A 25,878-nucleotide genomic window follows, 5' to 3' on the forward strand; every position below is an offset into this window, starting at 1 on the left:
CGACGGGCGGTCAGGAACCTCGTTGGCACCCTCGACGTTCTCGTCTCCTTCGTCGGGGTCCCTCCCGACGGGCTGGTCTTCGATCGCTCCTCTTCAGAGGTTGAGGCCGAATCCACGATGGCCTCCTGACCCCCCTTTTTCTTCTCCATCTGAGGTTTCACGGGGGTCCTGTCGATGGGCTTGAAAGAGGACTCCCTCCGCGGTGGCAGGGAGACTGAGCCCTGAGGTCGCCTCCACTGGTGTAGCCTCCAATGGCTGAGCCAGGGCCGCCGCGACTGTCTCGATAGAGGCCTTGGCAGGGTGGATCAAGGCTTTCACCACCTTAGGTGCACTCACCGCCTTCTCCTTGGGGGGAGGGTCACCGCCTCGCTCCCCCTCTGATGGGGCCTTCGAGCTCGACCGGGGCCTCTCCAGAAGCTTCGCCGGGTGCTCGGACTTCCTCTTACCCGAGCCAGAGCGTTGGCTCGTGGTTGATGGCGCCGGGGAGGTTGCGCCCTGCCTGGCAACCGAAGAGCCTGACCGTTCAGCGCTCCTGGTGACAGCGGACACGCGGTGCTTGGCCTTCTGTTGGGCCCCCGTCGCCGAGGTGCCCTCAAAGGTCTTAGAAGACCGCTCGGACGACTTCTCGCCTGACGGGCTCTTCCCTTCCAGCCAGTTATCGAGACGCAGATGGCGGTCCTTCATGGTCCGCTCCGACATGTTGCCGCAAAACGCACAGTCCTTCTCCACGTGCGTCTTGTCCTCATGCAGGCAGTAGAGGCAAAGGGAGTGTTCGTCCTCCTTGAAGACATTCTGAAGCTGGCATCCAGGGCAGACCCTGAATAGCTTTCCGGGCGTCGAACTTCCCTTCTCCTGGGCCATGTCCGAGATGGGCCTGAGAAACTTCTGGAGTCCTCCAAAAGCATGGCTCGACGAAATCTTCACCCTTGAGGGGCGTAGAAGAATCCGACACGGGTCCCCGTTGATCGGATAAAGAAACGGTGGAGCTTGAGGCACTTGACCGAAAGAATTTTCCTATGAAAAAGCGCGAAAACGCACTAAAGCTCGAGAGCAATAGCACGAGGATCCCAACACTTGAACGTGCTGTAAAAATCTGAAGATGGCTGCCAGAGGCGGGGCTTAGGGAGATGGCAGTCATTGGCTGTGGTCAGTATGACGCAGAGATCAGTGATTGGTTACTACTACGAAAAACAGATCAGAAACTGATACTGATTTTTCTTTACCAAGGATTCCCAGCCTGACGGGGAATATTCATGAGCATGTGAATCCATGCCAGACCCCATGCTGGAGAAGTGGTTTTTAGGCTAATTTTTTCCTGTGTAGATAACCATTTGTTTCTCCTTATTTCAAGTGCGTTATTTTGGAGTATCTATTTTATTGATCAAGTAGTTATTCACACCAATATTTAAGGCCTTGTAGTATTATGGTTACAGTGGATACCCTATCCAAGCATGCCCATTTTTCCCCTCTTCACGGTGTCAATACGGCCGTGGACATGGCAGAAGTCTTCATTAAAGATGTGTTTTGTCTGCACGACCTTCCGGACAAAGTTACCTCCGACAGGGGTAGTCAATACATCTCCCGTTTCTGGAAGTCCCGGTGTCAACTTGTGAATTGAACGTGCTTTGTCGTCTGGGTTTCACCCCCAGACGAATGTGGCTAGGTTATCATTAAAGGGTCAAAGTAGCCCTCCGCATTCCATCTCCATTAAGGTTTAACATGTGCTTCGCATTTCAGGGCGGAGCAGATGCTCTTGGTATAGGGAGGGGATGGTTCATTATGACGTAATAGGTATAGTGTTTGTAGTTCCATATATCCTAGAGTATTTGAGAATTACATAGATTTTATGTCTACTATACAGGTGTGACTGACCTTGCTCTGTTTCTCTTGGTCCATTATTCTCAAGGGATCGGGAGAGAGTCTTGTATGGCGTTCGGCAGGTGGTTTGAGTTGCGGAACCTAATCAAAGCGTGTGGTACATCTGAAGTCAGCAGCGATTATCCCACGCAAGGTTAATTGCCAACCGGATGCTGTCTGCCGCCATAAACTGCACATAAGACGCAGGATGTGGCATAATGCACTCCAGCCTTTTATCGCTTTGATGCATTATGTGGACTGCGAGGTCTCCAAGGGAACTACCATTGAATTAGCCCAAGAGTTTGAAAATTCACAAGGAATAAACAATGTTCCAACTGCACATACAGTGCAGTGCTCCCTCACAATCTTTGCACCCGCACTGCCATTTTTGAGCCAAGGGTAGTTGTGTACTGCCACTAGTGTAGATGGACATTCATTGCTAGGTCAAATGATAAGGAATAGTTTTAAAGCAGGCAGCAACTTGGACAGCTCCCATATAGGCATGATTTAACATCTCATACGTCACACATGATTCACAAAGTACATGGACACTGCAGCCTCGTGGATTTGTATGGTTTATTACAATATAATTCATCCTATACACTGCGTACATCTAATAACGAAATTGCGGCATACACGTTGGTTACAAATTCAAACCCAAAATGGTACTTCAAATAAATACAATTATGTTCCTCTGATCTGTATTCAAATAATTATTTTGCTGAAATTCGCTTAAATGTTTATATACATATATTTTAAAAATTATGAAAATTAGGGTTGTTCATACAAAAATGTATGACTAGAAGAATTCTCCAACGTCTGCTGCTCTCTTATCTCGAAGTTTGCTTCGGGCCTTCGTTCGAGCTTTGAAAGCTGCCGAATTGTACAAGTGCTGAAAAGTAAAAACAGAATCTGATAAGTGTTCAATACTCAAGGCCAATTATTCCATTGGCCAACATCTCTTCTGGTTATAAGCACAATCACTGAATTAAGTGCTCTTCAGCAACAATAATGCTTATGCCCAAATATCAGGAGGCTAGCGATAATGTTGCAAAAGTCTTAACATATTCATGCATGTGACCAACACAGATGTGTATAAGTCCCTTTTCAAAGGCAGATCTGGAACTTGGCTCCAGTTCCTTTGGCCTACGACCCCCATGACACGCCACCATTGAATACACAGGCTAGGGTTAATGGGTGTAGTCCAAAAACATCTACAGAGCTAAAGGATGCATGCCCCTGCTGTAAGGAGTGCAGTGCTGACTTAACAGGTGCCGCGTTGAGGCTGCCACCTCAATATTCCTGTGCCATTTGCTGTACAACCTCAACAATTGCCTCACTGACAGCTGGATTACAATCTTTCCTCACTAACCAAACTGAAAGAACTTACCCAACGCCATTTACTTCTAACAAAAAATCTCCTGTGGTGTACCACAAGGTTCTGCCTCTCACCACTCCTCTTCAACATCTACATGTCCTCAATGAAAATCATTCAAAACCACCTACAACTACGCAGATACGAAAGTCATCGTTAAGATGGCCTCAACCCAAGACCCAAACACCACCCTCAACAAATGCCTCACTGACATACAGCTGGATGACAACCAACCACAAGCTAAACCCCAATAATGATCTCAACCCCAGAGGATAACGCAACAGACAACTGAGCTGGGCAGCTGGCATGAAACCAAACAGGAAGCGACGGCAGAGAAAAAAATCTGGGAATACTCATGGACAACTGACTCCCTAAAATCACAAGTCAACGCTATAGCAAAGAAATGCTTCTACCTCCTGAGACTCCTACGAGGGATGCTCCCCTACCCCTTGTTCCCACACAGAACCATTTCAATCATCTCCCTAATATTATCAAGTATCAACTACACAAATGCTACTTCGGAATGCCGGAACGGCTCACTAAAAAACTCCAACCCATCCAAAACACTGCAGCAAGGATACTATTTAGACTAAACCGAAGAGACCACATCACACCAACCCTGAGAAGCCTAAACTGGCACCCAGTTAAAACAAAAAAACACATTCAATTCAAAGCCCTCTGCATTGCCTACTAAATTACTACACTGACAAGGAGCCGAATTCCTCCAAGCAAAGATCAACCGCTACCAACCAGGAAGAAGCCTAAGATAAGAGACAACCAAACCGAAATACAAAAATGGAAATTCAGGTAGTATGATGTCGAATTGCCAATCTATGGAACTCAGTCCCGAGGAAGATAACACTAGACCACTTCACCTTTAGAAAATGATTTGGCTATTCAACTCACAAGGATTAGCACAAAACACGCACAAACAGCAAGATCACAGGGGACACGAGATAATCCAATGGCAGTACTGCTTCTGTAACCAACAATAAAACAAACTGTACCAACCACTAACTATCCTTGCTGCGCTCCAGCATATCCAACACATACCTCACACGACCTAACAGGCCAGTCTCACCCCACTTAAACACAAAACCCACACCACCATAAGAACTAATGCAAACATCCATCCCAGTCATTAGACGTTGGCCTTCCAGACAAAACCCCAGTGCGCACAATTCCAAACACTCCTTGAAAGCTGACTCGCACAGACGTCAGTTTCTGCTGGTTCTACAAGCACCAACAGAAAAGCACAACCTCCATCCTACACCCTATTCCCTCACTAGCCTACTCAACCCACTTTCTTACAGATCTAGATGAGCGCCCGAAGACCACATTAATGGTAACAGTGTGTCAGCTTAAACATTGCCTAAAAAGCATTTGGTTTTAGGAGGTAATGATGGTAAATTATTCTGTAATTCTATAATGCCGACATAATAGAAAAACACCTGAAGAACAGATCGAAAATACGATTGAAGCAGGGGGAACCAACAGTCTCCCAGCAGGATAGGACAGCAAGGGCCACTGGAGCATAGGGGGCTCCCATAATAGCTGTTCTTTGCACTCTCTAGTTGTCCCTCACCATAGTCAATGGGTTAAAGTTAAGAATGACTCATTACCTTTCGTGATGTAAGTGAACATACATTGCACAATACCACTGACCTGTGGCTATTCCAGGCCATATTTGGCCACTAGTACAATATTTCAGCAACACTTTATGTACTTGTGTGCTGTCGTATGCAGCCTATATAAAGCAGCTGTCTGTACATTTCTTATTTCAGAGCAGCGCTAGAGGACTCATTCGCCACTCATCCACGTCTACCAATCTTTTCTTAGCAATGGCATTCATGTAGCGCAGGACCCAAAGCGGCTCTTCGTTGAAACGTGGATGGATTAGCGAACAAGTTCCTCTAGCGCTGAATGAGATTAGCTGTTGGCTACAGTTTAGTAAATGGCAAGTTGAAGCTAAAGTTTGATTGTAAATCGTAAAGTTCAGCATGTCGCTTACTTTGCCAGATTCTGCCCTGATGAAGGACTTTCCTGTCCCAAATGCATTGGCACACTGGCAATTGCCTCAAACGTTACAAACATTTTACTTTTGATAATATGAATGAGTAGTATAATTGTAGGATTGACAAAGAATTGTTGGCCCAAGATTGAGGTAATGTTATCTCGCTGTCTTAGCTAGATAAAGGGAGTGCAACCCTCACTGCTGGCTTTCGAGCATGGGTCCTGCTGTATGTGTGCTAGTGCCCAGTGCGGAGGAAGATTTAAAGGGTGCGCACACCATGTGTTCACGATTTAAGCATAACCTTGCAAATTGGAACATTCTTGAATTTAGGCGGTGCCCTCAACGTCCATTTTGGAAAACCTCTTTGTGCCAGTGATTACTCCACACCCATCTTTGCAGATGACAGGACAGCAGAAGCCACACGCACACATTTCAACTGCACGATCGCCACAATTATGAGCCACAGTGCGGCCGTTACCACCACAGAAGGGGTAAGGCTCATTTTCTGGCCATTGTTAGGGTCATTCGGAAAGGCAGTGCTGAAGCATCCTGAAGGGCATTGACTGGTGGAAAGGGGATAATGGCGGTCCTACTCCCAATAACACAGTGAGACTGCCAGGCAGTGTCTCGCTAGGAAGGGAACAATGAAAAACAGGTGAGGAACAGCGTTCAACTATACTGGCGGTGTTACAGATGACGCATCGCCATAGACATTAACCATTCAGCCATATTGAACTGATCCGAAGGATGCCCAATAATACAGCTCCCATTATCCACGAGTTAGAACTTCAAGGCACTACACTTGCACAACACGCGAGATGCCATATCATGCTAGTGTGTGGTAGGATACCTGCTGGCATTTTAGTGACACTGCATCTCTCAGTTGTCTTTAGGACTTTGCATTCAATAATATTGCTTTGAACCCTCAAGCTCCAAGGAGAACACAAATCTTACTTAATCCTACGTCAGTGAACGGCTCCCACCAGGGCTGTACCAGTCTGAGGTATGTCTGGAGATGTTTGGCATTGTATGCAGTGTTCATAATCCATGGTATGTCCTCGAGAGCTGCGATCATCCATCAATGTTCTGCAAAGCCTAGAGAAGCACTAATAGAAGCCTGAGCTCAGAGGGCCTCCATGGACTCAGCTGCCCTTCAACTTGCATAAGAAACTCAATGACTTCTAAACAAGGAGCAGGAGGGCGGAGGACTCGTGGTAGTTCAGTGGCAGCTGCGTAAAGTGAACGAGTAATGAAGGGCTTGACAAGTAAAAGCATTGGCTGCCTGTGAGAGGAAAGCTATGGATGAACACCAAGCACACTAGTGAAGGTTACTGCCAAGTACATACCCTTTCAAAACGCGAAATCTTCATGGTTTTCAATGTCGCAGCATCCAGCAGCACCGGTGGTCCAAGTTCAAACACACTTCGAAGAAACTCATTGGTCTACGGAAAGATGTGTATTAGCATTTCAAGCAACAAGCAGGTCACTTTAATTACACATTTATTGAAATCGAATGCTTAGAGCAGACTGGACACAGCCTAAAAGCACTTTTGGTTCAGTTGTTTGCTAAGTGCAAAGGGTGACAGTCCACGGAATCAGAGCAGCTGTCTGAGCACTAGCAAAGAAGCAGAATTGAGAAACCAAATGGACAGCCACCCCAAACAGTATCCAAGACATGGAGACTTGGACATGTCCTGCATATGCCATCAAATCTCAAAGGTAGAGCTTTCATCACAGCCAGCGCCAAGTTCCAGAGGGAGGAGGCGCTTTGGATTCTGTCCATAAGAGAGCACACAACTGCTCCAAGATAGTGGCTGCTAGAATGCATCTTCAAGCTGCTATGCTTGTACATGGGAAAGATTAAAGAGCCACGACCAAGACCATGAGACTACGCCTCAGGCATCTACAACAGAATACTTCAGATGAAGTTACACCCTGAGGCATCTTGCTTTTAGTTGGGTTAAGGAGTGGTCGCAGAAATGAATAGACATACATTAATAAGTAACATTACCATTTACTTGCAAAACGGACTTGCACTGAACTGGAGAATGGTTACGGATCCAATTGAACTTCCACTGGACAAGCAACATAGCTTTAGAATGGCTCATTCAAGTAGTAGGCTATATAGTTTCAAAACTTCCCTACACCTCTCCATTTACAAGGAGGAATGTCTCCAGGTTTTCTCATGGTCACGCTGTGCTCCAGAGAGCCTTCAACTCTGAACAGGGCTACTATGGAGGACTGGACAGCTAACATCTCCCATAAGCAGCTACAGATGGATCCTGGTTGCTCAGCACCCAATGGCCATCTGTCAAGTGTCCTTGGCAACCGCCAGGATACTGTAACATCAAGTTACACTTGGACACAATGCTCCAAGGGATTACATATCTGGGTGGGCCTGCATTAATGGTAGCGGGGCGTTCGGGGGACAGGAAGGAGTGAGCTGGTAGTACCCTGCCCAATTATGGAAAGCACATGATTTGGTGGAAAAACACAATTTTATTCGATCACATGTTTAGAAACGTACATGCATAGCTTGGAATTCACTAAAAGAACTTGCATTCCTGCAGGTTCCATCATTTACATAGTCAGCCTCAAAAAGGCGCCATGTATCAGACACGGACTGCTGGGACCAAAAACATGCACCACACACTTGAGACAGCATTCCCTCCGGTTGGTCTCAATCGTCGTGTGACGCGTTGCTGCCCTCAAAATTGCAGATCAGGTACGAGCATGTGCTGTACAGAGCCCCCCCCACCCCCTTGGACAAACAGTCCACTAAAAGGGAGTGCCTCCACAGAGTCCTAGTACTCTTTCCTGTCCTCGCTCTCCTGGACCACGCCCTCCACTTGTCTGCTCACACCGCGCCTGTCAGCAGCACAGGAAGTGCAGTTTACAGAACCCGCCTCCCCATACATAGCAGCATGCAGGTCGTGCTGCTATTGCATCCAGCAAAGCCTTATTTTCTGCCAACCATATCGGTTTCCAGGCAGCAGCAGACTAGGAGTTGCCTCACCAGGTGTCAAGTTTAAATTAACAGGGGGCAAAAAGGTGGTCCAAACTGTTCCAACCTGCCTACATGGTGGAAAGGATTTCAGGAAGACCTGGCTCATATGGTAGCTGCAGGTCCAGTCTTCATACTCCATCAGCTGTACACCCCAATACTGCCCGTCTGGTCACTTGTTTAGGGTGATTACATCGGCTCTATTTGATCGTAGGAGAATTGGTCTATTTTATTTGACACTTTTACGCATATATATGCAGGTGAGACCCCTGCAGGCCCCCCCCCCCAACCGCCCTAAAAATAATCTAGAAATAATTTCCCTAAGCCCACCCGCACATATGTGCAGCAAAATGTGTCAAACTATCTGCGGAGCATTCTCCTGCTAGCAAACCGGCTGCAGAGCAATCTGCCCCAATGCCTGGTCTTGCCACAAAGCTCTGCAGACAGCAAGTTCCTCCGAGACTAAGCCCTCCATGTCCGACAGCAGCTAGATTTATGGACTACACAAGCGTTTGCCACTCTTTTGGTCCCATGAGCTCATAAAACAGACGACCAACACATACTATCCCCTCCTTCTGATTTATTACAAGTAACTATCTCACGAACATTGTAGCAGTCAGAACCTCAATCACTGCACAAACTATGAATATATCAAAATCCAATTTTTGATCTCATTTTAACTTGCCACTGAGCCAAACTCCCAACAAAGGATGAGTACTACCCTGCCCTTGATCCAAACCATTTCAGAACATTTGCACCCTCCCATAGAGTGCGTATAAGGTCTCATTAGATAACTACATAGCAATGCCAGCAGGTCTCATTAGCTTAACCCATTCTCTACCCCTTTGCGCGCTTTACTTATTCCATCCACTGGTGATCCCAGAACCCATGGCAAGGGTTAAGTCTTGACCACACGTAGCTGAAGGATTACTGGACTATGCATGCCTGACGTCAGCTATAGATTCTGCGCCGATTCCTTGGAGGGAGGGGCAATCTCAATGCACCATAGACCATTTGCTTAAACATTTAGTGGGCATCCAGCAGCCCGATATGACAGGCCTTTTATGCTTTTAACTTCATGTTATGAACTCTCAGCAATTAAAGTGCAATAGAACGTTTCTGCAGTTCACAGGCTGAGCATTACACACTGAACTGAAAAGGCTCTAGTTAGACTTCTCCCCCCCATCCCCAAATAAAACCCACCAAAACAGTGGCATGAAACTAGCATTAAGTGGCTGGGACTCAACAACTAAGACCTTTATAAACTTCAAAGACATTCCGTCAAGTTGGAACATGAACATTCCCATCATTTAGAGGGGATGGGGCCTTTGGCAACACCACCTTCCTCCCAGAGTCCGAGGGTCCCCTAGTTGAAGCTTGTTTTGGCTGTTTGACACTACGCCTGTGGGGGAGGGTGTATAAAGGCACAGTGGCGCGTGGGTGCTTTCTGGGAAGCAAACTCCCACTCACCTGCAAGTGGTACTGCATCCCGGATCCCAGGAGCTCCTTAAACGTGTCATACGTGCGCTTTTTCACCCAGCAGTCAATATACATACGCTCAGGCCCAAATTTAACAGTCTCTGTAGGAAAGTCGCGTTCCTATAGAAAAACATTTGTAGGATGAAAGTAGTATGCATTATTCCCATTTGTCTACAAACACTATGCCTGAAAGTAAATTACCTATTTAAAAAGTGCCAACTACCCCTTGCATAAGCGAAGATCTAGCAAACAGCAAAAATATTTTCATTATTGCATTTATGGCAGCGCACTAAGCCCACGGGCATCCAGGCACTAGTTACAAAGGTTTAGAGCAGTTTAGAGGGGCGCAGAAGTTACGGGAACAAGTGGGTCTTGAGATTTTTTCTGAACGAGCGGGTAGGGAGGGTCAGAGCGAAGGTGAAGTGGTAAGTTGTTCCAGAGGGAAGCAGCGCAGGCTGGGAAATATATGAAATCTAAAAAAGAAACAGGCTCCTTTTTAAGGCATCCTCTGCAGTCACACATGCTTTCAAGCAACATTTCAAAGACTTTGGAATTACATTTTGAGTGCCCAGTGTGCAATGTATCCTGTAAGATTCAAAAGAAAATGTGATGTTCTGATGACTAAGTCCAAGATTTTGAACATGTTCCACAGAACACAGCCGGTCCATGTGTCCAAAACCATGTTTTGACAGAGTCCATGCAAATCCCTTTAAAGTATTTCACTGAATCAAACAAGTTAACACTTAATGCGTTACAAAATATGGACACTAAAGATTAAAGCATAAGTAATACTAAGTCACAAAAAGATGAAGATCAAATTATTCCCAAGTAAAATTCGACCCCAAAGAACTGCAGCAAACGAGTACAGTAAAGGACCATGTAATGTGTTTCATGTAGCCTTGCATGAGATGGCCGCCCAGTCCTGTTTGGGATTCGGGGAATTGTAGCTGGCCTACATTTTAGGATGGGAAGAAAAAAGTCCCAGAAGAGAAAAAGGGAAAAACAATGGCCTAGAAATGAGCGCGGGTGATTTTATTGGCAGCCAGAAGTATTAGAATGGATCACATTTAAACATGGAGGTAGTACGCCATCTGCAAATTACTGCACCCACCTGATCTTAGAATCACAAGCCGCAATAAACCAGCCATTACACTGGGTTTACTATATTTATATCAGAGGGCCAAGCAAGCTCCCTCACTCCCCACCCCAGTCACCCCCCCGATTAACAAACATGAACTTCAGTTAACACAGCAATGGATTTTTCAAGGGAGGGGAATTGCTCTCATAGGTTTACCCTGAAAATTGACCTTTGGTTTGACCCATTCTAGATAATGTGAGGGGGTTGACGACCTTAAAAACACATTGATGAAGAGATGTTTTTTAAACTGCTTAATATATGATGCCAAGTACTCCACGCAACCAAATATGTACCCCGAAAATAATGTTCAAACAATGTGGACGCTGTACACCACTGGCGAAACAAGACTGCATTTTGAAAATATGCAGCGACCTAAACTGTTCCATTTGAAATTAAATTTCTTAAAAAATTGGGCTCTGCATATTGGTCAAGTTTTTAAATCCAAGAGATTTGCAATTGCTGCCTAGATGGGATACAAATATACAAATGACAGGTTTACAATAAATGGACTAATCCCATTACAGAAGCAGAAATATGTGAAGACACAAACTTAATGTCTAGTTTGTGTGAGCACATGGATTTGTGGACAGCTTGGATGAATGCTTAGACTAGGGCAGGTAGATTTCCTTTCTAACCCCTCCCAGCAGCCAAGAAGAACAGTTTTGGGGGATACTAAATGTCCCACAGTTGTAGAATGACTCCGTCCCGGCCCTTTCCTCACCAACACTTCTTTTTGCTGCGTGGAAACACAAGCGAGTCCTTACCCTTCACTACAGTGTGAAGAATTGCACACATTGTTGATGTGATGGGACTAGTGATGGAGAAAGCACCAAGGGGCAGTCTTGGGATCCTCTCGGGTAAGGCGTGCTCTTGGGCACGGTGCACCTTTTAATAGGCACCGCCTGTTCTGTTGATGTGATGGACTAGTGATGGAGGAAGCACCAAGGGGCAGTCTTGGGATCCTCTCGGGTGAGGTGTGCTCTTGGGCACGGTGCACCTTTTAATAGGCACCGCCTGTTCTGTTGATGTGATGGACTAGTGATGGAGGAAGCACCAAGGGGCAGTCTTGGGATCCTCTCGGGTGAGGTGTGCTCTAGGGCACGGTGCACCTTTTAATAGGCACCGCCTGTTCTGTTGATGCGATGTGACTAGTGATGGAGAAAGCACCAAGGGGCAGTCTTGGGATCCTCTCGGGTGAGGTATGCTCTTGGGCACGGTGCACCTTTTAATAGGCACCGCCTGTTCTGTTGATGTGATGGGACTAGTGATGGAGAAAGCACCAAGGGGCAGTCTTGGGATCCTCTCGGGTGAGGTATGCTCTTGGGCACGGTGCACCTTTTAATAGGCACCGCCTGTTCTGTTGATGTGATGGACTAGTGATGGAGGAAGCACCAAGGGGCAGTCTTGGGATCCTCTCGGGTGAGGTGTGCTCTTGGGCACGGTGCACCTTTTAATAGGCACCGCCTGTTCTGTTGATGCGATGTGACTAGTGATGGAGAAAGCACCAAGGGGCAGTCTTGGGATCCTCTCGGGTGAGGACTGCTCTTGGGCACGGTGCACCTTTTAATAGGCACCGCCTTTTCTGTTGATGTGATGGGACTAGTGATGGAGAAAGCACCAAGGGGCAGTCTTGGGATCCTCTCGGGTGAGGTATGCTCTTGGGCACGGTGCACCTTTTAATAGGCACCGCCTGTTCTGTTGATGTGATGGACTAGTGATGGAGGAAGCACCAAGGGGCAGTCTTGGGATCCTCTCGGGTGAGGTGTGCTCTTGGGCACAGTGCACCTTTTAATAGGCACCGCCTGTTCTGTTGATGTGATGTGACTAGTGATGGAGAAAGCACCAAGGGGCAGTCTTGGGATCCTCTCGGGTGAGGCGTGCTCTTGGGCACGGTGCACCTTTTAATAGGCACCGCCTGTTGATGCGATGGACTAGTGATGGAGAAAGCACCAAGGGGCAGTCTTGGGATCCTCTCGGGTGAGGCGGGCTCTTGGGCACGGTACACCTTTTAATAGGCACCGCCTGTTCTGTTGATGTGATGGGACTAGTGATGGAGGAATGCCAAGGGGCAGTCGTGGGATCCTCTCGGGTGAGGCGTGCTCTTGGGCACGGTGCACCTTTTAATAGGCACCGCCTGTTCTGTTGATGTGATGGGACTAGTGATGGAGAAAGCACCAAGGGGCAGTCTTGGGATCCTCTCGGGTGAGGCGTGCTCTTGGGCACGGTGCACCTTTTAAAAGACACTGCCTGTTCTGTTGATGCGATGGACTAGTGATGGAGAAAGCACCAAGGGGCAGTCTTGGGATCCTCTCGGGTGAGGTGTGCTCTTGGGCACGGTGCACCTTTTAATAGGCACCGCCTGTTCTGTTGATGTGATGGGACTAGTGATGGAGGAAGCGCCAAGGGGCAGTCTTGGGATCCTCAAGGGTGAGGTGTGCTCTTGGGCACGGTGCACCTTTTAATAGGCACCGCCTGTTCTGTTGATGCGATGTGACTAGTGATGGAGAAAGCACCAAGGGGCAGTCTTGGGATCCTCTCGGGTGAGGCGTGCTCTTGGGCACGGTGCACCTTTTAATAGGCACCGCCTGTTCTGTTGATGCGATGGACTAGTGATGGAGGAAGCACCAAGGGGCAGTCTTGGGATCCTCTCGGGTTAGGTGTGCTCTTGGGCACGGTGCACCTTTTAATAGGCACCGCCTGTTCTGTTGATGTGACTAGTGATGGAGAAAGCACCAAGGGGCAGTCTTGGGATCCTCTCAGGTAAGGCGTGCTCTTGGGCACGGTGCACCTTTTAATAGGAACCGCCTGTTCTGTTGATGCGATGGACTAGTGATGGAGGAAGCACCAAGGGGCAGTCTTGGGATCCTCTCGGGTGAGGTGTGCTCTTGGGCAAGGTGCACCTTTTAATAGGCACCGCCTGTTCTGTTGATGCGATGGACTAGTGATGGAGGAAGCACCAAGGGGCAGTCTTGGGATCCTCTCGGGTGAGGTGTGCTCTTGGGCACGGTGCACCTTTTAATAGGCACCGCCTGTTCTGTTGATGTGATGGACTAGTGATGGAGGAAGCGCCAAGGGGCAGACTTGGGATCCTCTCGGGTGAGGCGTGCTCTTGGGCACGGTGCACCTTTTAATAGGCACCGCCTGTTCATGTGATGGGACTAGTGATTGAGGAAGCACCAAGGGGCAGACTCGGGTGAGGCGTGCTCTTGGGCACTGTGCACTTTTTAATAGGCACTGCCTGTTTCTGTTGGGGATACAAAGGAACAAGGGCAGATGCTACTCAAAACAACATGTGTGATTGGGTGCTGCCTTCACTCAATGCTTCCCCCTAGGGGCATAAAAGCAAACCCTGCTCGTCTGTTGGAACAATCTTGACTACTCAAGGCCTGCTGCAATCTGGAACGATGGAAGTTCTGCACCAGCATCTTTAATGCACCGCAGAGTTCACTCCAGACAACCACAAGGAACCTACTAGAGCGCTTTTTCCACTAGTCGTGGGGACAACTGATTACTCTCCGGCTTGAAGCCATCATCTCCCTGAAGTCTGATTGTGCCTGCAACACCGAATCCAGAAGCGGTTCCTTCTATCTGAAGCTCCAGTGGCCTGTGCTGCCTTACATGCATCGGGGGATCCAGAAATGGTTCCATTTCCGTATCTGAAGCTCCAGCGGCCTGTGCTGCCTTACATGCATCAGGGGATCCAGAAGAGGTTCCATCTCTCTCTGAAGCTCCAGCGGCCTGTGCTGCCTTACATGCATCGTGGGATCCAGAAGGGGTTCCATTTCCTTATCTGAAGCTCCAGCGGCCTGTGCTGCCTTACATGCATTGGGGGATCCAGAAGTGGTTCCATTTCCGTATCTGAAGCTCCATCGGCCTGTGCTGCCTTACATGCATCAGGGATCCAGAAGTGGTTCCATTTCCGTATCTGAAGCTTCAGCGGCCTGTGTTGCCTTACATGCATCGGGGGATCCAGAAGCGGTTCCATCTCTCTCTGAAGCTCCAGCGGCCTGTGCTGCCTTACATGCATCGGGGGATCCAGAAATGGTTCCATTTCCGTATCTGAAGCTCCAGCGGCCTGTGCTGCCTTACATGCATCGGGGGATCCAGAAGCGGTTCCATCTCTCTGAAGCTCCAGCGGCCTGTGCTGCCTTACATGCATCGTGGGATCCAGAAGGGGTTCCATTTCCGTATCTCAAGCTCCAGTGGCCTGTGCTGCCTTACATGCATCGGGGATCCAGAAGTGGTTCCATTTACGTATCTGAAGCTCCAGCGGCCTGTGCTGCCTTACATGCATGGGGGATCCAGAAATGGTTCCATTTCCGTATCTGAAGCTCCAGCGGCCTGTGCTGCCTTACATGCATCGGGGGATCCAGAAGCGGTTCCATCTCTCTCTGAAGCTCCAGCGGCCTGTGCTGCCTTACATGCATCGTGGGATCCAGAAATGGTTCCATTTCCGTATCTGAAGCTCCAGCGGCCTGTGCTGCCTTACATGCATCGGGGGATCCAGAAGCGGTTCCATCTCTCTGAAGCTCCAGTGGCCTGTGCTGCCTTACATGCATCGTGGGATCCAGAAGGGGTTCCATTTCCGTATCTGAAGCTCCAGCGGCCTGTGCTGCCTTACATGCATGGGGGATCCAGAAATGGTTCCATTTCCGTATCTGAAGCTCCAGCGGCCTGTGCTGCCTTACATGCATCGGGGGATCCAGAAGCGGTTCCATCTCTCTCTGAAGCTCCAGCGGCCTGTGCTGCCTTACATGCATCGTGGGATCCAGAAATGGTTCCATTTCCGTATCTGAAGCTCCAGCGGCCTGTGCTGCCTTACATGCATCGGGGGATCCAGAAGCGGTTCCATCTCTCTGAAGCTCCAGTGGCCTGTGCTGCCTTACATGCATTGGGGATCCAGAAGTGGTTCCATTTCCGTATCTGAAGCTCCAGCGGCCTGTGCTGCCTTACATGCATCGGGGGATCCAGAAGCGGTTCCATCTCTCTCTGAAGCTCCAGCGGCCTGTGCTGCCTTACATGCATCGTGGGATCCAGAAGGGGTTCCATTTCCGTATCTCAAGCTCCAGTGGCCTGTGCTGCCTTACATGCATCGGGGATCCAGAAGTGGTTCCATTTACGTATCTGAAGCTCCAGCGGCCTGTGCTGCCTTACATGCATGGGGGATCCAGAAATGGTTCCATTTCCGTATCTGAAGCTCCAGCGGCCTGTGCTGCCTTACATGCATCGGGGGATCCAGAAGCGGTTCCATCTCTCTCTGAAGCTCCAGCGGCCTGTGCTGCCTTACATGCATCGGGGGATCCAGAAGGGGTTCCATTTCCGTATCTGAAGCTCCATCGGCCTGTGCTGCCTTACATGCATCGGGGATCCAGAAGTGGTTCCATTTCCGTATCTGAAGCTCCAGCGGCCTGTGGGGCCTTTTGATCTTACACCGCACCACCCATCTCTCCTCCAGGTCAGCGTGACCGAGCAAATCCTTCCCTGCAGTCTTTCAGCAGACTCCATCCTCAGGTGCCAAATCTTCACTGCATTGCTAACTTCACCTCTACCCTGTTTTAAACAGTACTTCTGAATCCCTTTGCATTGTGCTCGCCTTTCCTTCTCAACTCTGAGCAGGCTTAGACCCTTGAACAGCAAACTGAATCTTCAATAACCGTTCATCCCAAGGGTACGTAGTTCTTCCTGTAGGCGTGTGTCACAGCTGAAGCCATCTGGATCTTCAACTGTGTGCAGTGACTGCAAATCCACCCGCTGCAGAAATGATTTTAAGGCACAGGATATTGATCTCCTGACTGTCCAGCGCTGCTGGCCAATCCTTTTCTCAATCTCACAGGGGTCCCAGCGTGTCCCCAGAACTCCAGAAACTGCACCTTTAGACAATTTTCCCACAAAGGCCTACCCCAAATCTGTTAAACTAGTTTGCTTTTTCCTCTGTATAACTTTACTGCCCTAAGCAATAAAAACATTTTCCGTACCCGCAATTTAATTTTCTCATCTAGGAAAGATCTTCTACTGAACTGACATTTCTTTAAAATGTTCTGCTTAACTCATAGTTTTGCATGTCATTTGTAAAGTTTATTTACTCATCAATGTAGTGTTCTCTGGTGTGTACTTTCCCTCCTTTAGTGTGTCATATGGGTGTACTGTACATGTTCTGCACCTTCCACCTAGGAGTTGAGCCTGAGCTGCTCCTCCACGCTACCCTCGAGAACCTGGCCAAAACTGGTCCCTAACGAAGGAAGTCATAACCAAAGCCCCTGACTGCCGGGATTAAGGATGTGCAGACTTAACCTTAGAAGGGAGGGTGTCCGAGTTATTGATGGGCTATTGGAGCCATTTGGGTCGTGATTTTGCTTTTTCATTGGCATGCATTCAGAGTCATCCACAAAAATGCACAGTATCAAAATCTCAGCATGGAGAGTTGTGAGGCAACACATGGGTAGGGCAGCGCGGGGGTAAACGGGAAAACGGAAATTGCTATTCTGCATGTCGAGTGCGTAGGTTTAGTTGGCTTGCCCAAAATCTCCTGCAGACATTCTCTAGTTGACAACCAGACGGGGAAGTAATCTCAACATGTGCGTTCACAGCTTTGTCGGAGGACTGTCTACCTGGCCCTTATCACGACTGAGAATTGTACCTCTACGGCAGCCAACACAAGCTTGGTTCCCAGCTTTGCTCAAACTCCCAACCAATTTGCCAGTCAAGCAGAGATTCGCAAAGTTCTGAAGGCCCAGGCGGGGCTCGCTCATCCACGGATACAGAGCAATGGGAAACTGGAGGTTTTCCGGAATCCATGGAGCATAGGAGGTAAATAGACTCATGGGCACAAGCTACTATGGCTGCAACAGGGCGGCGATTCCAATACAGCACTTGTAATCAGGGGAGAGGCTAAAGGGCCATCATATGCAGAGATGCCCCCATTTTAGCGTGGCAGGGCTCTGCAGAAGGGAGACGGCCACAGGACATACATCCAACTGGGCTTGCCAAACTGAGTAGTGACTGCATTACCAATAGCATTTTTACAGCTTGGCCGAGTGAAAAAGAAACCGATTTAACTCCTCCGCATCAGAATCTTGTCTTCCTCTGCTAAGCAGCTGGGCAGTCATTGCATAGTTCTTCACAATAACCAAAATGTATAGATTTTTCACACATTCAGTACTTCAGCAAAAATGTACCTCAACACCTCTAAGAACGTCACGGAAAACAGAGCGCTGCTTTCGTTTGTCCACTTTCGCCCGATGCTTGTTCCCATCGGTTGCCAAAGATTTCAATTTTTCAATTAGGGGCTCCATGTCTTCATATAAAAAATCCTAAAGGCAGAAAATAGACGACAATATATGCTTTCCTTTCAAATGATTAGATCTACAGAAACTTTACAACAGTTAAGGTATTCCATGCATGTTGCCAAGTCACCCACAGATTTCAGAAAGATACCCAAAGAGCTCAGAAGAACTCTGCATGCTCTGGCAGAAAGGACCCATTGGGAACAGTGTTTCCCACTGTCTCTTCATGACCCACTTCTCAGCCATTGCTAGTCTCTGGCCCTCTTCCAGCAGACCCGGCTCTGTAGAATGCTGCATCCATGGCTTTAGATTGGTCAGCGCCCCAACCCAGCACTGCAGGTGTTATTTTATCAAACGGCACCATGGCTCTGCTTGCTGTAACGCCACTGCACTTGCTACCACACTGTACATACTCCAGGTTCCCTAAAAGCTAAACCCGTTACAGTTCAACCCCATCCAATTTCAGGGCCTTTTACCATCTACCAGCACTCCCGAATCAAGAGCAGGGAAAGGTTTCACTTGATGTTGACACCAGCCCGGTCCTCTGCCTTAGGGTCTTTCCCATTGCCAAGGGTGTGTGACCGCTTCCAACAGTGGGTCTAATAGCAATGTTTGCAGAACTACAATCAGTGCTCCAGATAAGCTATGTTGTGGCCTATTTTACTCCCTAAAATCTGAAAAATACCTAATTTACTAACACCGTAGCAATCCCTTTGCAACAAACTTCACAAAACAGAGGTAAGACATGCATTACTCACCGTAATAGCATTTCTGATGTATCTGCTTAGATTCACATGCTGTGCATATGGTCCGACATCCAGTGGTAACCGCGGAGCATTGCGTCTAGTCTTTTGAGGATCGAAAGGGGACATCGCCATAGGTGTGTCTAACACTATCCCCAACGTGATGTGTAGTGTACTCAAAATCGCCAATGCTTGGGGAAATTGGGTGACGAGGCGTGTGGACCGGAGGCTGAGCGGTGGATTTTCGGCGACACCAGGGCTTTGAGCAGCGTCTGCGTTTCCTCCTTGAGTGTGGTTTAGTGCTAGCGCCCTTTACTTTAGAATGCCCAGTCGCTGTCTTCTGCTGCTGAGGTTGCAGGGAAGGCTGCCGATCAAAAAGATCAGTGGATCCCATCGAAGATTGCGATGGGTCTGCTGGCACTTTGGTACACTGACGGTACCACCAAAGCAGAACCTTGGGTTGTTTTCCCCATTGCAAGACTTGCGTCATGACTGTCGGGGCCGGGGACGGACACTGCGGATCGAGAACTCTCCGCCGTTAGGTCAATGGCATCCAAAACAGAGGCCTGGTCATTGCTAGTCCCACCCATCACCATCGGCGGTGGGAGAACAACTTTTGGCCTGTGACATGCTGCAGGCCGCCCACAGCTTCAGACGGCGCTCCTTAATCGTCTTGGGACGCAGGAGTTTACAAGCCGCACACGCTGCTTCATTGTGGTCAAGGGGAAGACAGCTGGTTGCACCTCCGGTGCTAGTCTTTACACGGATATCTGGCCCTACACGATGGGCAAAATCTAAATGGCATCTTGTCCATAGCGCAAGACAGATATAGCGATGACAAAACCCAGAGAGCAGAGGGTGAAAGAGGACAGGCATACTTGTAAAGAATATGGCCACCCCGACCCCACTCTCCCTACCGTTTGGCCCGGCCAGAAGGCCCGGCCATGTGGACGGCAGCGCCGCCGAACAACAGGCATCGAAAGTCCGCAGCAGTCTTCGGCGCTGCACAGGATTCAACCAAAGTGACTTAACGGGAACAACCAAAGTCAATAGGTATGACAATAACGCTCTATGTAAGAGCTCCGCATTAGGGCAAGCAGTAATCGGGGAGGAAAAAATCTGAGGGACCTCGACGCGAGAGGGATTTTGGGTACACTACACGTCAGTTGTGTTAGACACGCCTATGCTGACGTCCCCTTTCGATTCTCGAAAGACAAGATGCAATACTCTGCGGTACCACTGGATGTCCGACCATAGGCACAGCATGCGATTCTGAGCAGATTAACAAGCATCAGAAAATAGGGTTACCTAAAATGTGTGCCTGCAGCCCTAATAGACTTGAACATTACGCTTAGCATAGCCCTTAAACAGGCCATTCTCTGCTAATCTGTCTAGATGCCTGAAATCACACCCATTCTAAAGTGGTTGTCTATATTTAGACGGCCTTTACTTACATCACCACTTTCTCTTGCCAGTTCGAAAAGCAGTGCCATTGTTTCACCAGCAGCAATCCTCATGTTCACATCGTCACAAGACAGCAGGCTTGGAAGCTTGTGTAAATGCCTTCAGGAAAAACAGACCGCAATCACTTTCCACAACTGATGCATCAGCCCCTTCGACATATCAAGAATGAAGAGAACTCCATGAACCCGCAACATACTGCCAAGCTCCTTCAACTACACAGCAGATTCATCTCACATCTGCTAAAAGTGACAGGATTCTAAGGCAACACAGAAAAGTAGACCACTACAATAACCCCCTGAAAACACCTGGGCTCAACTGACGCCATCAAACATGATCAAATAATGCAAGAGTGGACCTTAGTGTGGGATAGACCAGAGTTGCGTGTTAAATAATGGGACACATGGTTGACAGGTCACATCACATGCCCTATTTTGCAAAGGGGGTTGGGCGATCTGAGCCACACTATGTCCAGTTTACTCGTGCCTTTACATTACAATTACAGGCACCCACTTAACATTAGCTACACGTGGGGTCTAGTTGGTAAAGACGTTGCTTTTGCCCTCAAACGAATTACCTCCTGGACACGTACGTGCCTAAGGTATGAGCTATATTTTCTAGTGGAAATTAATATTAAAAAAATTGAGCTACCAAGTGCAAGGGGTGCGCCAAGCAAAGAAAGGGAACTGTTCCGTCGCCATTATTACCAGCCTATGCTTCAACAGCATTCCCTTTTCAATCCTCAAATCTTTAAATTCCTGATAAATCTGCAAGCCGAGTAACAGTTTACCTACTCTAGTGTATAAATGCGATCGGCCCCTGGTGACAAGTGACCCATTTTACCTGCACGCTTTAAAATGGCGCATGTCACCAGAGCCCCACTTCCTACTTTGGCGCACTACTGCCACCTAGAGGCCAGCCAAGCACACACAAACGTGCATTTGTCATTTACTGCAATGTTCGACTATGCGAGTGGTCATGTAGATTTTGCAAGTACGTTTATGTTCATGAAGTCTACCAGTGTTCAACAATTTTGCAAGTAACTCATCCACTTGTTCGCTATTCGCAAAACACCTGTTTCGACAAATGTATCAATCCTTTCCCTCCCACTCGGAGCAAGTTGATAAAATCGCATACTTACAATTTAAACGTATGTAAAACCAAGACACTGTGCTGTTTTGTACAGACCCGATCGCAAGGATCCAATACTGCATTTAATTCACTTGATTGCAACTTCTAACAAAAGATAAAACTACATTTCAGAACCCCCCCCCCCCCTCTATTCTCTCCATGGGCAATGTTGGAGGGGCAAATGCAGGCAATGTCCGAGTGATACGTACATTTCAAGCTTCTTCCTGATTTCCGAGATTGGACAGATGGTGAGCAACAGTGCCCATATCAGGAGAGCGTGAATGTGGAGTGACGTGCTGTTGCTGCCGCTGAAGCCGTTACACCAGGTGTCTTTCTGATAGGATTTGCTGAAGAGGTTTTCTAAACACTCCATGGTTGTATACAAATCCTGGTGCAAAAGAAGATTTCATTAAAGGGACTGAAAGGCGAGCAAAACAATCGTATTTACGGGTTTCTCAGTGAAGGGAGTTCTGTGCAAAATTGTAACTACTAACACCGTCAGGCAAATTATACCAAGGCCAAGCCAAGAGAAAAGTGGGAAAGACTTCAATGGATGTCTGGATGAAAGAATCCAGTGATCCTCTGTCTTGTTGCTAAAAACAAAGGCTACGGGTGAAGGCAGGCAGCAAATGTGCAACTAGTTGTGCTGTGTGTATTGCAAGTGTGCAGAAGTCTGACCGTGCAATGTTTGTTGACAGACTTATTTATGAAAGAAAATCTTGCCCGCTCTATGAATGGCCCTACCTCAAGACTCAGGATGTTGTGCAAAATAAAGTGTCCACCGTCCTGTGTCCAAAACCATTTCCATCGCTTTCATTCTAGACTAGGACAACTGGGTATCTTCTTGATCCAAAAGGAGGCTACGCGCACTCTGGATATGGTTCGACTGTTCAGTTCTTGATGAGAAAACACAAGGAGTGATTCTTTAACTTAAGTTCTTGCTGTTTTTTCAGATGTATAAAAAACAGTGTTCTCAAATGTCAGAAGGGAGTCCCTTCCTCTCCGCTCTTACAAATGTAGCAAAGCCTGCTTCACTGTCCTGTCAAGACTCCACTGTAACACAAAACAGTTCTCAAGTATCCGGGGAAGTCTTTTACTGTTCCTTCTCCAAGTTATAAATGTCACCTCAAGTCTGCTTCACTGTCCTGTCAGACTCCACTGTACAATTCCAGAAATTCTCTTTTACATACACTGGAGCCTTGACTCCTTTCTCTGACCTATTGCACCTTTTAGTTACCATAGAATTCCCAGCTCTCTGGGCAGTTTCAGGGTTTGCCCGATTCACACTGCAGTTTCTCTTCTATGTGGGTCCGAGGCCCCTTTGAGATTATCTCAAAGATTCCCTTCCAATTCTCTTCCCCCTCCCTCTTCTCCACCTTTCATTCACTCCCCCCTCTAATCTTCCTATCTGTCCACGCTCGCAACTTAGGCATTCACTTTGACTCCTTCTCCCATCATATTTCTCTTACCTCTCGCACCCGTCGCTACCACCTCTAACATTCGCAAAGTCCGCTCCTTTCTCACTTTCCATGCTAAACTTTTAATCTCCTCCCTTATCTTCTCTCGCCTCTTCTACTGCTCCTCCTTACTCTTTGGACTACCTACTTCTCACCTCGCCCCCCTCAAATCTATCTACCATTCTGCTGTCCATACGCTCTGTCTCCATACCTCCCAAGACATTTCTACTTCCCTTGGCTGGCTTCCCTTTCACTCCCAACTTAATTTCATTTCCTCTGTTTAGTCTTTAAATCTCTCCATGACCTTGCTCCCCCTTATCTCTCCTCTCTTTCTACACTCCTTCCTGCTCCCTTTGTTCTGCGGACCACTTCGTTCTCACTTACTCCTTCCCCGTGTGCCCTCTCCCGTTTCCGCTCCTTCCACCTCCTAGCCCCCTGCACTGGAACTCCTTACCTCTCAATCCGTTCTATACCTACCTTCTCCTTCTGCACTTCCCTAAAATCTCTCCTTCTCCATCCCCGTCAAGAAACCCTCACCGCCTCTCGCTCCCTCTCCTTACCTTGTCTCTTCCCTATGATCCTCTACCTCCTCTTCCATCCACCCTCCCCCATTCTTGCCCGCATAACCCTTCTGTTTCCCTACTCCGTCCCCTCCCCATCCTTCCCTTACAGTTTAATCGCTCTTACTGTTTTGTTGGTTTGATTCATAATTGTAAATTGCTTCTACTGTTATGTTGTATGTATCCAGTTAAAATGTAAAGCGTTTGTAGTAAAGCGCTATATAAACACAATACAATTTCCGGACCTCCGACTTGGTTTGGGCCTCAGACCTGTAACTTTGCTTCTTCTGGCTTGTGTGGCTCCTTGACCCTTGTGTACTGCTTTGGCGGGCCTCACCAGACTTCATGTGGGTCCCAGATCTGGTTACGCTGTTCTGGTGGGGCTTCCCGGACTTCTTAAGACTCCCAGACCCAGGGGTATTGCTTCTGCAGGACCACCGTCCCAATTTCACCCAATGACCAACTGAACCAACCGGGTGTACTCTCCTGCCAGTCTGTTCCATATAAATTGGGTCTTAAATTTCTTTCCGACTTTTGTAGTTTTCTCCCCTTGTCTCCTGGGATATTGGCATGCGCCTTTCCTTCCTTTGGCCCGTGTCCCACCAGTCGGCCTGACTGTCCCTACATTTGGGAAATGCCGTTGCCATCTCTGGTTTGTCCCGAGAGTAGAGCAGGGTTTTGCTGTGGCTTCCATGGTCAGCTTCCTGTTCTCAGCAGCTATGCAGCAGTAGGCTCTCGCGTCAACTTCCCGGTCTTTCTTCCGTTTCACTGGTCTGGTTTTCTCCTACCCTGCCACTGGACAAGGTCCTGCTCCAAGGACCTAGCAGTGACGCTCGTGTCTCCGCAAGAGTGCCTTGTCCTCTTTTGCATGGGTCTCTTGCCATGGAAACAGTTCTGTTCCTAGCTCCAAGAGGGCTGGCTTGATGAGGTCCTTTGGTTTTTATCACCTGGGCAGCCTCTAGTAACCTACACTGCATATGCTGGTTCCACAATGGGCTTTGGCCTCTCTGGTTGATCATCTTCATGCCAGTGATTGTGTGCACGCCACATAGGTAAGCCTCCTATTCCTCGTCCCAGTATGACTGGAGTGAATAGAGTCCTCTACAGAGAGGTGTAGGGGACCACATGGGACTGGATGGGGGAGAGGCGAGAGGGTACTTAAATGAAGAGGTGAATGCCACGCTCTCCCAATGCCATCACTGGTCCCATGGAGGGCTTCCCTCCACATGAGCCACCCGCTGAATACCACCCAGGTTGCAGCCTCACTTCCCTGACCTCAGGGGAAGGGCTTCCCCCCATGTGTGAAGCGACAACACCCTGACACGGCATAAATTAGTTTTCAAAAATTGATTAGCAGAGTTTGCTAACAAAAATGTTATTGGTTAGCAAACAGACCCATTTGATTAGCAATCTTGTACTAATATTGTTAATGTTAACAGAAGTTATTTGTACTGTATACATGAAAGGAGCAACAATACAGAATGTTTGCAAACAGCTGAAATGTTAGGACTTGCAAATTCATTAAAATTCAGCTAAACCTGCGGGTCGGGTAAATTAGTTTACCTATTCAACTTAAGAGAAATGCACTCAACCCATAGAAACGTATGAACCAATGTGATATCTGTAAAATGGTGCATGTCACTACAAACCCGCTTTATGGTTGGCACACTGCTGCCACCCAGATGCCAGCTATGCACAGAAACTTATTTGACGTTTACTGCAAACAAAGTACATGTTAAATAAAAGTTTCAAACATCCCTTGCAACTCACCCTTCATAAAATCTACCAGACTATGCAAGTGGGCGAAAAGACTTTGCGAGCCGTGGATGAGTTTTTGTAAAGGGTTAGCTGCATAAAGGGACACAGATAATAAAAAAGCTCTGAAAACAGTTTGGCCAGCTGTCTCCTCAAGGTGCTAATATATGTTATCATACTTATAAAGCACATTGAGCTCTGGATGCTTACTATGGTGTATGGTAGTGCAGTATATATGCAGATGTAGCAACTGGACGGAACTACTGATCACTACGTAACATCTAGTTCGCTTTGTGTATTCATTATGTAAGAGAAAAGAAAGTAGGAGACTACGCAGAACGGATGGTGTAGCAAGCAGAGAACTGGGCAAACTAGGTGTAGTATTGTAGTTGGTGGTCGTCTCGCTGGTAAAAAGCAAAAGGCTGATACAACAGAAAGTCAATGAGTATGTATCAGCTCATGGGTCAAGCAGCAATTCACAGATTTACGCAACCAGCAATTTACAGAACTAGGTTTGCCATTAAAAGCATTTGATCATGTGATCATGAAAAACGTGTTCACTTGTCAATAAGATGCATCTTCCATCAACAAAATACAGTATGAGATTTAGATACACTAACC

At 47.8% G+C, this 25,878-nt stretch overlaps 1 protein-coding gene across 1 annotated transcript in view; it reads right to left on the reverse strand.

Annotated features, from left to right (window-relative positions):
* Positions 1–2,415: 2,415 nt before the first annotated feature.
* IFRD1 (interferon related developmental regulator 1) overlaps positions 2,416–25,878 on the reverse strand; it is a 48,716-nt gene continuing 25,253 nt past the window's right edge. The window contains exons 7-12 of the mRNA XM_069627911.1: positions 21,695–21,873; positions 20,348–20,456; positions 18,043–18,177; positions 9,721–9,849; positions 6,593–6,688; positions 2,416–2,749 (exon numbers count right to left, since the gene is read on the reverse strand). Coding sequence (XP_069484012.1) covers positions 2,657–2,749; positions 6,593–6,688; positions 9,721–9,849; positions 18,043–18,177; positions 20,348–20,456; positions 21,695–21,873 — 741 coding nt within the window. The 3' untranslated portion in view covers positions 2,416–2,656. The remainder of the gene's footprint in view (positions 2,750–6,592; positions 6,689–9,720; positions 9,850–18,042; positions 18,178–20,347; positions 20,457–21,694; positions 21,874–25,878) is intronic.

Source organism: Ambystoma mexicanum, chromosome 12 (assembly GCF_040938575.1).
Source record: "Ambystoma mexicanum isolate Mex_15411 chromosome 12, UKY_AmexF1_1, whole genome shotgun sequence".
NCBI lineage: Eukaryota > Metazoa > Chordata > Amphibia > Caudata > Ambystomatidae > Ambystoma > Ambystoma mexicanum.